This window comes from Oryx dammah, unplaced genomic scaffold (assembly GCF_014754425.2).
Source record: "Oryx dammah isolate SB20612 unplaced genomic scaffold, SCBI_Odam_1.1 HiC_scaffold_11, whole genome shotgun sequence".
In the NCBI taxonomy this organism is placed as follows: Eukaryota; Metazoa; Chordata; class Mammalia; order Artiodactyla; family Bovidae; genus Oryx; species Oryx dammah.
The window spans coordinates 42,367,290-42,379,040 of NW_024070195.1; the positions used below are offsets into that span (position 1 = coordinate 42,367,290).

The following is an 11,751-nucleotide window of genomic DNA, read 5'->3' on the forward strand; positions in this document are numbered from 1 at the left end:
TGTGACATTTTAATGATCAGCCCACGGAAGCTTCGACCCAATCTTAACCTACTTGGCAAGCCTATTGTGACGCAGTGGGACTTCACCCCGCTGGTCCATTTTTTTTGTGCCCCAGAAAACCGGAAAGAGGTTAACAGGAAATTTTAAAATTCAGGGCATGTTATGTGCTAGGCTCCACTCGTGCCGTCGTTTGCTGCCTGCAGCAGCCTGTTTTACCAACACGAAGAGTAAGTAAGGCGCAGGGAGGGAGGGTGGCTGGGCGCGAGGTCCGAGGCCGGGCAAGGGCTACTCTAGGCCCGCCTACACACTCCGAGCACAGCACAGACGGGCAGTCACGCTGCGTGCGAGAAGGCCTAGTGGGCTCCACAGACATTAACGGAGGTCCCACAGAGCCTGCGATGCACGTTAGAGCGGAGCCCAGCTCCGATCAGCAGGGCGAAGGGCGCGCGCGCCAGGCCCCGGCCCCACACGCGAGCTCCGGAGCGCGGCCGCCCCGGGGACGCCCCGCGGGACGCTGGGAAGCCGCGCGCCCCGCCCCGCGCCGCCGCGCAGCCCGCGGCTGCCCCCTGCCGCCGCGGCGTGGGCTCTGCAGTCCCGGCTGTATCCGCCTCCGGATTGGCGACTCCGGCAGTCTCCGGGCCGGCTGCCTGCGGCCATCGGATTGGCTGCACCCCGATACCGCGGCCCCGCCTGTTTCCCCGGGTCCTTTGATCACGCGCCTGCTGGCTCTTCCGGGGCCCGGGAGCCAACCGAGGGCGTTCCTTTCCGGGCTGCAGCGGCGGGAGGTAAGGCATGGCCGGGTTGCATGGGCTGCAGAGCGCCGGCCGCCTCGGGGTGTCGGGATTCCAGGATACTCGGGTCGCTCTGCGCCCCCCTCATGTTCTCCTCCCCTGGCCTGAGCCTCCCAGCGCCGTGGGAACTACCCCTCACTCTCCCTTGCTGGTCCGCATCCTAGGGACAGCCTGTCACCCTCCCTACCTCGGAATGTCCCCTCGACCACGGGATGGGTGTGCGACTGGGCGAGTCCGGAGCCCTCATGGGCACCGAGACAGGCGGCTCAGCCCTTAACCTCCGATGGAAACCCAGGCGAACCGGGGTCACGGACCTCGGAGCATATGCGTGCAGCCACCCGTGAAGAGTCTCCTTGCATCTGTCATGGGAGCTGACCCTCTCCACTTCCGCCTGTCATGCCAGGCCAGGAGGGGAGGGACCCGGGCGGAGCCCCGAGTGAGGACCAGGGGGAGGTGACATCACCTCGCAGATGCAGCCCAGCCCTGCCCGCTGGTGTCCGCTCTGGCACAAGACCAATGGGGGAGACGGTGCCCAGGTTCTCTGTCTGGAGTGACACGAGAGACAACGAAGGCCCGGGAGCTCTAGCCTGAAGTGTGGGCACTGGACCAGGATCGAGGGGGGTCCTCCGGATGCTCCTGCTTCACCCCTTGGCTGCAGTGAGGACCCCATATTTTAACCTAATCTCTCCATTTTGCTTCACTGGATAGCTTCTGGTAGCCCAGTGCTCCAGGAGGAGGGGGCGGGAGCTGGGGACCTCCACCTAATCTTCCCTCAGTAGCTAGTATCTGCAAATGTTTGGCCAGCACCAGCACCTGAGTGAAAGCCCCACCCTGGGCAGCACTCATGCCCTGGGTCTGGCCTCCCCTTGGTGCCCCTGGGTAAACCCCAGGATTTGCTGAGAGTCACTGGAGGGTTCAGCCCAGCACACTGACCTGGAAGACCCCCTCCCTCCCCCTTCTAGGACCTGACCTTAGTTTTCATATATTACTATCTCGGGGAGGGATCCAGAGCCTGGCTGTCACCCTGGGTGGAATTGACAACCTCCTTCCTCCTCTTCAGACTTCCCTCATAGCTCAGTTGGTAAAGAATCCGCCTACAATGCAGGAGACCTGGGTTCAATCCCTGGGTTGGGAAGATCCCCTGGAGAAGGGAAAGGCTACCCACTCCAGTATTCTGGCCTGGAGAATTCATGGACTACAGTCCATGGGCTCCCACCAAAGAGTCGGACATGACTGAGCGACTTTCACCTTCACTTTCCCCCTCTTCAGGGAGCCCGGGGGAGGCACCCTCCCGAGGCAGTACTGCCCATGCGGACTACCGGGCCCTCCGGCTGCCGATGTCATGAGTAACACCACAGTGCCCAATGCCCCGCAGGCCAACAGCGACTCCATGGTGGGCTATGTGTTGGGACCTTTCTTCCTCATCACCCTGGTCGGGGTGGTGGTGGCTGTGGTAAGGAGCCTCCACACGTACACACACCCCCACACTCTTGCTAAGGTGGGGGTGAGTGGGCCTGGACCAGCCTGTACACAGCATCTCACTGTCCTGCTGTCTCGGGAGCAGAGGCTCTAGGGAGAGAAGGGTGTGGAGGCGGGTCCCTTTCCCCCGTGGGCCATCCTGGGCTCAGCCGCCTCCACAGTGCTGTCTCTGTTACAGGTGATGTACATCCAGAAGAGAAAACGGTGAGTGTCCCTGTTCCAAGTGCCCCCCCCCCCCGCCACATTCTGCTTAACAGTTCTTCCCATAGGATCTGAGATCCCAGCACACACGTAAGATGCCCTCAGCCATTCAGAAGACAAAGCTGAAATTCCCTGCACGCCACTGTTAGGCTTTTTCCTATCCAGACGTGTGTCCTTAGAGCTCTAGTGTACCCTGAAAGGCACCTGCTGGAGGTGCCCCGTTGGGGGAAACAGCGGAGTCAGGTGTCTGCAGGGAGACGTAGGGTGCGGTGGCTGAGCAACCCCGTGCCCCCCAGGGTGGACCGGCTTCGCCATCACCTGCTCCCCATGTACAGCTACGACCCTGCCGAGGAGCTGCACGAGGCCGAGCAGGAGCTGCTGTCAGACGTGGGGGACCCCAAGGTGAACACCCTGGGGGGACGGAGAACCAGCAGGGGTGGGCCTGCTCTCCTCACAGCCCTGAAGCCAGAACCTGCTTCTGCCCTCAGCCTTCCTCATTTGGGCAGCCTTCCCCATCTGGGCCAGGGCCAGTCAGGTACCTCCCTGCAAGCTGTGCTGTGGCCTGCTTTCCCCTGCTACAGGTGGTCCACGGCTGGCAGAGTGGCTACCAGCACAAGCGGATGCCCTTGCTGGATGTCAAGACATGACCTCAGTGCCCGATCCACCCCTCCCTGAACCACAGGGTCTTGATCACCCAGGGCCCCGCAGCCTGCTGCTCCCCCAGCACCCTTACATTCAGCCCGGCTCCTAAGCTCTGCAGAGCCGCCAGCCTCCACTGGACCCACCTCCTCACTCCCTCCTAGGCTTTCAGTCCTTTGTGGGATGAGCCTACCTACCAGCCACTCCCAGGAACTAATGAGAATGTTTCTTCCTGGGGTGAAAGGGTGGCTGGGATTACCAGGTGGGGCTTTGCCCTTCCACGGGCACCTTTCTCCAGCCCTCCCAGACATAGCTTTGGAGCTGTTCCCATGGTGACAGGCCTAATGTATATTCAGTATATATATTTTGTAAATAAAATGTTTTGTGGCTAGGGGTGTAGTTGATTTCTTCAAGAGGGGCTCTACCTTCCCTGTAGTCAACTCCAGTGCCTTTTCTTTTTCACTCACTCACTAGAGATCCCTGGTTTCTAACATTCCCTATTCTAGGCACCCACCACAGAAAAGACTCAGTCCAGAAAAGGATATTTTTTTATTCAAGTAACTGCAAATAGGAAACCAGAGGGGAGCCCCAGGCTGGGACAAATAATGGCTACCTCCTCCCTGACAGAGCAGGTGGAGAAGGTGGCCCCTACACCTGACAGTCAACACGGGCCCCCTCCCCGCCCGCCCTCACTCTGCTGCAGCATCCTAGGGGCAGGACCCCACCTTCCCTGGGACTGGGGGAGTTGGTACCCAGCCTGCTTTGCTCCAGACCCCTTCCCCTAAGAGCTTCTTGGAGGAGGGGGACGTGGGCAGAACAGGAGGTGATGAGGATGGACATTTGGCGCTGGTAGCAGCAGCAACGACGGATGTCTAAGAATGAAACATTTAACAAAAAAAACAACACAACTGTCCAGAGGTAGTTTGTGAACAGAGGAAAGATGGAACCAGAACCTTGGGGGTTGGGGAGGAGCAGAAGGGTGGGAGTGGTCGAGACTAGCTCCTTGTTATTAGTGCCCCGAGGGAAGGGAGGAGGGGAAACTGAGGCCTGGAGCGGAAGCAGACAGGGGCGGGGAGTGGCTCCAGCTCAAGAGGCTGCTGCAGGGAGCCCAGGCCTCCTGGGCCTCACCTGGATAAAGGGGACTCTTTCCCATCATTGCAATGGGATTCCAGGGTGAGGGCAAGGTGGGCTGGAGCCTGCCTAGAGCTGGGACGGGGCTTACATTCCTACCTTCCTTCCTGAGCCCCCAAGAGGGTGGCCCCACCTAGTGGGGGGACAAGGCAAGGTGGGAAGGAGAGGGGGTGGTGGTGGGCATCTCGGGGCACCCCTCTCCAGTGGCCGCATCTGCTGCCGCCAGTACAGTGAAGTGGGGCGTTTCCAAATGAGAGGATGAGATGGGGCTTGCGCCCCTCTTAAGGCCAGGGGAGCCCTCCCAGGCCCCTTATCGGGAAGCCAGAGGGGAGAGGCAGAGGGGATCCCCAAACCGAGAGCCCAGCCAGCAAGGCCCCCACCACGCAGGGAGCAGGGGTGTGGCAGCGCGGGAGTGGCTAAGTGGAAGTCAGCTTTGTTGGGGAGGGCGGCTGGGTGAAGGGTCGCTGGGACCTGAAATCAAAGGGAGCGGCTCCCCACTCGGGCCCAGGGACCCTGTGGCGGCTGGTCTGCGGTGTAGTGTGGCAGGGAGGGCGCAGGTAGGGGGCGGGGAGGGCCTGGGGGCGGGGGCGGGAACAGAGCGGAGCTGTCCAGTCCCAGAAGGAAACTGCTCCTCGGGAGGGAGCGGGCGGCGGTCACTGCTCCTCCTCTGAGGACTCCTGCGAGATGCCCTCCTCTTCCTCCTTCTCCTGCAGGGTAGGCAGGGCCATCAAGAGAATGCCAGGCCCGCCCCCTCCTCCGCTGCCGCCCCCAGAGGCCAAGCTCACCACCCCCCCACGCCCGGCCTCTCCAGAAGGGGGATGAGTCAGGGCTGAGTGTGTGGGTGACTCAGCAACCTCCACGGCCCAGTTTCATTCATAAAAAAGGAAGAATTTAAAGGGAGGGAAAAAGAAACCCACACACGCTGGTCTCACACACAGCCAGGCCCCTCAGCCCCCAGGGGCAGGGGGCTCCTGGCAGAGCAGAGGGCACCCCTGGGCTCAAGTTGGCAAGGAAGTGACTGGTCCTGGGGTGGGAGACGGCAGCCAGGGAGAGGAGAAGGGAAGGGCAGGGGTGGGTGGAGGCTGTGAACCCCCTCCACTGAGGGTACCAGGTGGCCTCAGCGGCCCACAGGGGCAGCTGCTGGGCGGTGGAGTGGCCACGGCCGCGGGCTGACCCCAGGCCAGGGCGGGGAGCGAGGGGAAGTGTGTGCCGGCCGGGGCTCACTCACTGGGCGGGAATGTCGGGACACCACACAGGGCCCCCGTGCCAGGCACAAACTCCAAAACAACCCGTTTCCTGTTACTCACTCTTGGGGCCCTGCCAGCACCCCAAGCCCCCCTCAACCAGTGGTGGCTCAGCTCACACAGCTCGAGGAACGAGCCGCAAGGAGGACAGGTTGCAAGGGCCCTGCCTGCAGATCTCTGGGCGCAGCCCGCCAGCCACTGCTCCCAGCTGCCTGGGGGCCCAGATGGGAGTGGGGCTCCTCAGCTCCCACCCAGCAGGCTATGACCCACCCCCGTTCTGGAGTTGAGCTCCTCTACTGCTGCTGCTTAAACCTCCCTTCTTCTTCATTACTACAGTGCGGGAGCGGCGGGGGGCGGGGGGGGAGAGATGCTACCATATGACCTCAAGGTCCACCCTAGAAGTTCTGACTCTGAACCAGAAGCAGGAGAAGGAAAAAAGAACCACCCCCAGTAAGGCAGGGCAGTGAGTCTAGCCTGGTTTGTACCCGGGACCCTCCACTTCTCATGGACACAGCTCTTCAGAAGCCCTGGGCTGAGTGCCAGGAGTCCGGGGGCCCTGGACAAACCCTTTCCCCTCCCTAGGCCTGGGTGAAAACGTCAAGTCCCACCATTGCGGGCCCTGCAGGTCAGGGAGAGCCATCTCCCTCTGTGGGCGCACAGGATGGAGCATCACTCACTCTTTAACAGTCTCCCCAGAGGAACCAAGCTGCCTCTGCCCCAGTCACCTACCAGTTTTTTGGGTCTGCCCCTTGGTTTTCTCCCTGGAGTTGTGGTGGTTTTCTAGATGGTCAGAAAAAAGATTCACTACGTCAAAAATGTCCCCAAAGGTGCCCACCCAATGACCAGTGCCCCAGATGGTGAGGGACAGCAGGGAGGGGCAGCCCGGGACTCCCACCCCGGCAGGCCCACCCGAGTCCAGCTGGTGATGACTGGCCAGCCACACTGCCCCCCCCCCCAACATACACACACGCCCCCCAACTCCCTCCTCCACCCATGACTCAAGAGGATATGAGTCGTGTCTTAGAAAAAATAAAATAAAAAAACCAAAACAACTTCTCTGAAAGGCTGATGCCACTATGAATCTGGCCTCCCCCCATCATTCCTGCAGGAGCCAGGGGACCTCCCGCAGAGAAGGTGACAGTCTCAGCCCTGGGTGGAGCTGCCCCCTTGCCTCTCCAGACCAGGAAACCTGCTGGACACCTCGACTTCCCCACTGTCCTGGGCGGGCCAAGGCCCAGAAGTGAGACCTCAGTCACTGGCCCCCTCTCCTCCATTGGCACAGGCCCGTCACCACCCATATGCCAGAAGCGGGTGCAGAGAATGAGGACAGACCAGGCCTCCCATGGCTGCTGTCAGGGCAGAGGGCCCCCCATAAGTCTCACCCGGGTCTTGGCAGCACCCTTGTTTTTGCTCCCCTTCGGTCGGCCCCGAGGTCTCTTAGGTGTTGGCACTTCACTGGGCTCCTTCTGCAAAGACAGATGAGACACTCAGAGATGCGGAAGCCACCTTCCCTGCCCCCTTTCAGGACAGGGCCCTCTGCCCCAGCCCAGCAGTGGTCTGACGGCCCCGCTCCAGAATGCACAGGAACCATGGCAGGTAACCCTTGGGATTCAGATTCTCCATCTGACATTCTTTTGCAAAGCCTTTCCCTAGCTTCTCTGCAACAGCAAAATGACAAGACACCAGAAGGCCTCTGGGAAGGGTGTCGTGGGGGCAGAAAGACATGAGATAGCTCTGTCCACACCCCAGCTCAGCCTCTGACCAGCTCTCAGATCTTAGGGCAGATGCTGAATGAAGCCAGGACAAGTCTCTAGCACTGGGCTGTCATCACTGCCCACCCCACCCCCACCTCCGCCAGAAGGCAGGGATGCAGAAGAGGGGAAAGGATGCCCCTTCCCCTAGAGGGAGCCTCCAGCTCTCCCTGCAAACCAGACTCCCTCCAGGTTGCCTCCTAGGGAGGACTCATGTCCACAGCTTGGAACCCCAGAGACCCCTGCCATTTGGGCCACTGAAACTTTAATAGACCCAAGATAGAATAAAAAGCTGCTACATAATGCACAGAAGCCAGGCAGTAAAGGCCCATCAGTGGTGGTTTCCCAGGGCGGCTGCCCGTGGGCTGTTCGTCACCCAGTAACCGCACACCCGTTCTGACACCCCTCACCGACAAGCCCACAGGCAGCAGGGGGAGGCCAAAGGAATCAGACTAAGGGGGTGATTTCACACATGAACAGGGCTCTGAAAGAGGCAGATGAATTCCACCGCCCATGAGACTCCTCACGGCTCCTAAAGAGCTAGTATGGAGAATCCCAGTGGGGGCGGGGAGGCGTGCCTGGGGCCTGGCAGACAAGGATCAGCTTCAGTTCCTTTCCCCTTCTCTCGCCCAGGAAAGGGAAGGAACAGGGCTTCACCCACAGCTGCGCCCTCATGTGGGACAGCTGCCTCTCAAGAGAGAAACCAAGGTAACAGGTGGCCCACACAGCCTGACTGGCCAAGCTCCCTGGGGTGCCCAGAACCAGGGCTCTGAGTCACTCTGCCACCAACTCCCTAACGTTGTAAACTTTCTGGGCTTTTACAGAACCAGGCAGAGCCCAATGCAGGGTCACTCAAGGAAGCCCACGAACAGGTGCTGGCCCCTGCCCTGGGATGAAGAACTACAGAAACTGACAGTAAGTATTAAGTAAGTTAACAGAGTGCTACCATGCATACTGCTGGGCTTACATATGTAAATGTTCATGTTTCTATAATTCACCTTTGTTGTCGTTTAGTCGCCAAGTCACGTTATGACTCCACGGACAGTAGCCTGCCAAGCTCCTCTGTCCATGGGATTTCCCGGGCAAGAATACTGGAGTGGGTTGCCATTTCCTCCTCCAGGGGATCTTCCTGACCCAGGGATCGATCCCACATCTCCTGCTTGGCAGGCAGATTCTTTACCACTGAGGCACCACACTTCAATACACTGGTCCACAATGGACTGGAAAGAAAGGGTGAGTGGTTTACCAGTGTAAGCTCTGGCCTGCATGACTACAGGCTCACTCCTGGCTTGAACTCAGGTTCAGGGCTCCCTTGAGCCACACTCCTCTCCTGGGGTCTTGGGCACCAGGGACGCGTGTGTGGGGAGCCCACATACGTATAGGAAGGATGCCGCACCCTGCCAGTCCTGTTTTCACCTGCCACGATGCCGGAAACCTCCCTAGCCCCAAGAGGTAAACCAAGGCGAAGGTCTGGACAGCCAGCTGCCTCCTGCCAGCGCAGCCCCAGGGCTCACCGGAGGCTGCTTGCGAGGCCGGCCCCGCCCGCGCTTCTCAGTGCCGTCCTTCTCCTGCTTGGAGGCCAGGGGCTGGCTGGACTTCGAGCTCGACTCGCTCATCTTCCCTTGTCAGCAGAGCAGGCAAGGAGCCACGGCTGGGCTGCTGAGAGGCAGGAAAAGTGTTTTAGATGAAACTTCTTGCATTAGCCACCTCCAAACCCTCATCATTCCCACCCAGCAGGAAACTGCCTGCTCCCAGGGACCCCTAGGACTCCCACCCTGGCCTAGGGTTGTCTGCCCAGCCCGGCGTGCAGGCTGCAGGGTGGGGCTGGGCCGTTGGCCTTAATCAGGGCCTTATCTCCTACTCAGAAGGGCTCTTTGTTGCCCTGCCACCCCCACTCAAGAGCGCAGCCAGCCCAGACCTGGCTGTGGGTGAGGCCGCCCTGGCTGAGGTGTGGGCAAGATGGTCCTCAGACTGCCAGGGACCTCCCCTCCACTGTGCTGCCCCTTCTCTTTTAAAAGCAAGCCAAGCCTGGGTAGCTCGTGGGGAACAAGGGAAGAGAGGTAAGCAGGGAATGAGCCCTGCACATCTACCCGGCAGCCATGCCATCAGTCCCTGGGCCACCTCGTCCACAGCACTGCCCAGGGCCCCACCGGTTCTCTCTGCTTCCCTCTCCCTGGATTAAACCTTGGAGGGTCAAAGATGCAACCAATCTGGGAAATGGGGGCTAAAACCACACTGGGTGAGGTGCGGGGAGGAAAGGAAACCACCCAAAGCTGAAAGGGGAGTCTCCTCTTCCCCCTAGCCCACTCCCACCCACCTGGAGTCAAACGGGATCTTTCTCTTTGATGCCTCCTCACATGAGGGGCAGGGACTTCTCCAACTGAGAGGGAGAAAACACTAGCTGACCCCCTGAAGCCCTAGGAGGGCTGATCCTCAAAGCACCTTGGTCCTTTTCTAGCATATTCCCTCTTCTTAAGAGGACTGTTTGGACTTAATCAGTCCTACAAATACAGAATTCATGTAAAACCACCCTCTGCAAGAGGCACCTGCACCTGTACTGGGGAGTCTCTTCCAGAGGCTGAGAAAGAGCAACAAGGGGCCCCCACTCCTATCCTCCAAGTTATTATCCCCAAGTTACAGACAGAGATTTGTCTTGGGAGGCTGCCCTTGGCAAAGGGTGGGCCCAAGTGGCTCTACTTCCAGAAAAGCCCCTCAACCTATAAAATGGGGGTAATGATGCTCCACCTGTCTTGCCTACCTCTGCAGCAAGAATCAAACCAGGTAAAAATTAAAAACACTTAAACAACTGAAAGGTTCATTCCAATCAAAATGAGAACTAGAACATTTGAAAACGACTCTCCCTTTTCAGATTCAGACTATTTCCAGTTTTAACCCGAAGACAGGAAAGCCTGCTTTTTGCAAACTTGTGATTGTTAAGAGGGGCCTAAGGCCCCTGATCCTCAAGTATTGAAATGCTCCAGACGGCGAGACTTCGTCTGGTAATTATTCCATTTCATAATATTTCAGACTTGAAGACCCTTTTAAACAAGGTGGTTGGTGATTTATCCTGCTCCATCATTAGTGGCTTGGCCTGCTCTGTAATTACAGGCAGTGATTAGAATCTTACATTACACCACAGATCCCCCTTCAAAACTAAACATCAAAATTAATCAGCTAAATGAGCGCTGACCTCACATGAGGTTTGCTGGAGGCCCCCTCCAAGAGGGGGTTCTAGTTGGGCGAAGCCAGCCCCTAATCCCACAAGGCCCAGCCCAGCCTGCCTGGGGACCCTGTTGAGTGTGTCTGGTATTTCCCCACTTCTTGCTGCTGGGGTCCCTTTAATCCGCTCACCCCCACCCCAGATCCAGGCCTCCATGAACTGAATTAAGGCCTGAGGCCCTCTCTGGTGAGACCAACAAATGCTTGTCTCTTCCACCTGTTTCTGAACATCAGGGAGGCCTGGCTTGGAGAAGCCACGTTTGAGGCCCAACTTCAATCCTATCGTCGGTAATAAGCCCTTTCGGGCCTCAGACTTGTCCTCTCCACACAATGTGGGCTCCACAAACGCTAAGGCAATCCGTGGGCATGACTCTAGGAAATCACCATGGGGCTGCCTCGTTTCCTCCCAAAAAGTAGCCTAGAGAAAGGGTTGATGAGGTGCCCAAGGTCACAGAGCAAATTGGAATGGGTTCCTGGCGACCCTTCTCGCCCGCCAGTTTCCTTACCCGCCTGGGGGCTGGTAAAACCCCTGTCGCCCCTACTCCAGACCCGGGCCCTGAGTGACTCTGCAAGTGTCTGCACCCGGCCGTTGCTGGTCGGCCGAGGGACGAGGGGCCGGAGCGCGCGGGGGGAGGGGCGCAGGCCGCGGGTGCAGGCGCGGGAAACCGGTGCCCTCCGACCGCATGCACCGCCACGAGGGTGCACCCGGCCCCACTTCCTGCCAGAGGGGGCACCCAAGCCCGCCTTGGGGCAGGAAACCTGGCGCGCGCGGGGGAGAGGAAGAAAGCCGCCTCCCTCCGCGACTTCCCCGCAAAATAAAAGCCCCAGTTTAAAAAAAAATGAAACGGGGAGTCAAAGGGACTAGTTCCAACAGAGCCCAGCAAAGCAGAGAAACCAGTTTGTGGGGGCGGAGGGCAGGCCGGGCCCCGGGGGCTGAAGAGGCGCAGGCCGGGCCAGAGGTGGGGTCGGGGTGAAGCCCCAAACCCAGGCCAGGGAGTCGGCCTCGGCTGCGGAGCGAGCGCCGGGATAAAAGGCCGAGCCCGGAGTTCAGGCCGAATTGCGGGGTTCCCGCCCATCCCACTCCCCCACTTAGAGAACTTCCCCAGGCTGCGGGGCCGCTCGGCCCCGGGCTCTCCCGCCGCGCCCCAGCCTGCCCCTCTCCCCGCCCCCACGGCACAGGCCCGGGCTCGGGCTCGGGCTCGGGCGGGAGCGGCGGCCGCGCGAGGTGCACCGAGAGCCGCCGGGTGCACGACTCGCGCTCGCCGCAGCCGCGCACCCCCTCCCCCACCGCGCGCT

The 11,751-nt window shown here is 59.9% G+C and overlaps 2 protein-coding genes across 2 annotated transcripts; one reads left to right on the forward strand and one right to left on the reverse strand.

The window, feature by feature from the left end:
• Nucleotides 1-692: 692 nt before the first annotated feature.
• Nucleotides 693-3,505, forward strand: SMIM29 (small integral membrane protein 29). Its single transcript, XM_040249077.1, has 5 exons — nucleotides 693-785; nucleotides 2,061-2,244; nucleotides 2,449-2,474; nucleotides 2,768-2,873; nucleotides 3,053-3,505. Exons 2-5 carry the CDS (start codon nucleotides 2,134-2,136, stop codon nucleotides 3,116-3,118), a joined length of 309 nt encoding a protein of 102 aa, XP_040105011.1. The 5' UTR covers nucleotides 693-785; nucleotides 2,061-2,133; the 3' UTR covers nucleotides 3,119-3,505.
• Nucleotides 3,506-3,640: 135 nt separating this feature from the next.
• HMGA1 (high mobility group AT-hook 1) lies at nucleotides 3,641-11,745 on the reverse strand. Its single transcript, XM_040249078.1, has 4 exons — nucleotides 8,751-11,745; nucleotides 6,868-6,951; nucleotides 6,215-6,265; nucleotides 3,641-4,948 (listed from the first exon to the last, which is right to left on the reverse strand). The coding sequence occupies exons 1-4, from the start codon at nucleotides 8,850-8,852 to the stop codon at nucleotides 4,895-4,897; spliced, it is 291 nt and encodes a 96-aa protein (XP_040105012.1). The 5' UTR covers nucleotides 8,853-11,745; the 3' UTR covers nucleotides 3,641-4,894.
• Between the last annotated feature and the right edge of the window lie 6 nt (nucleotides 11,746-11,751).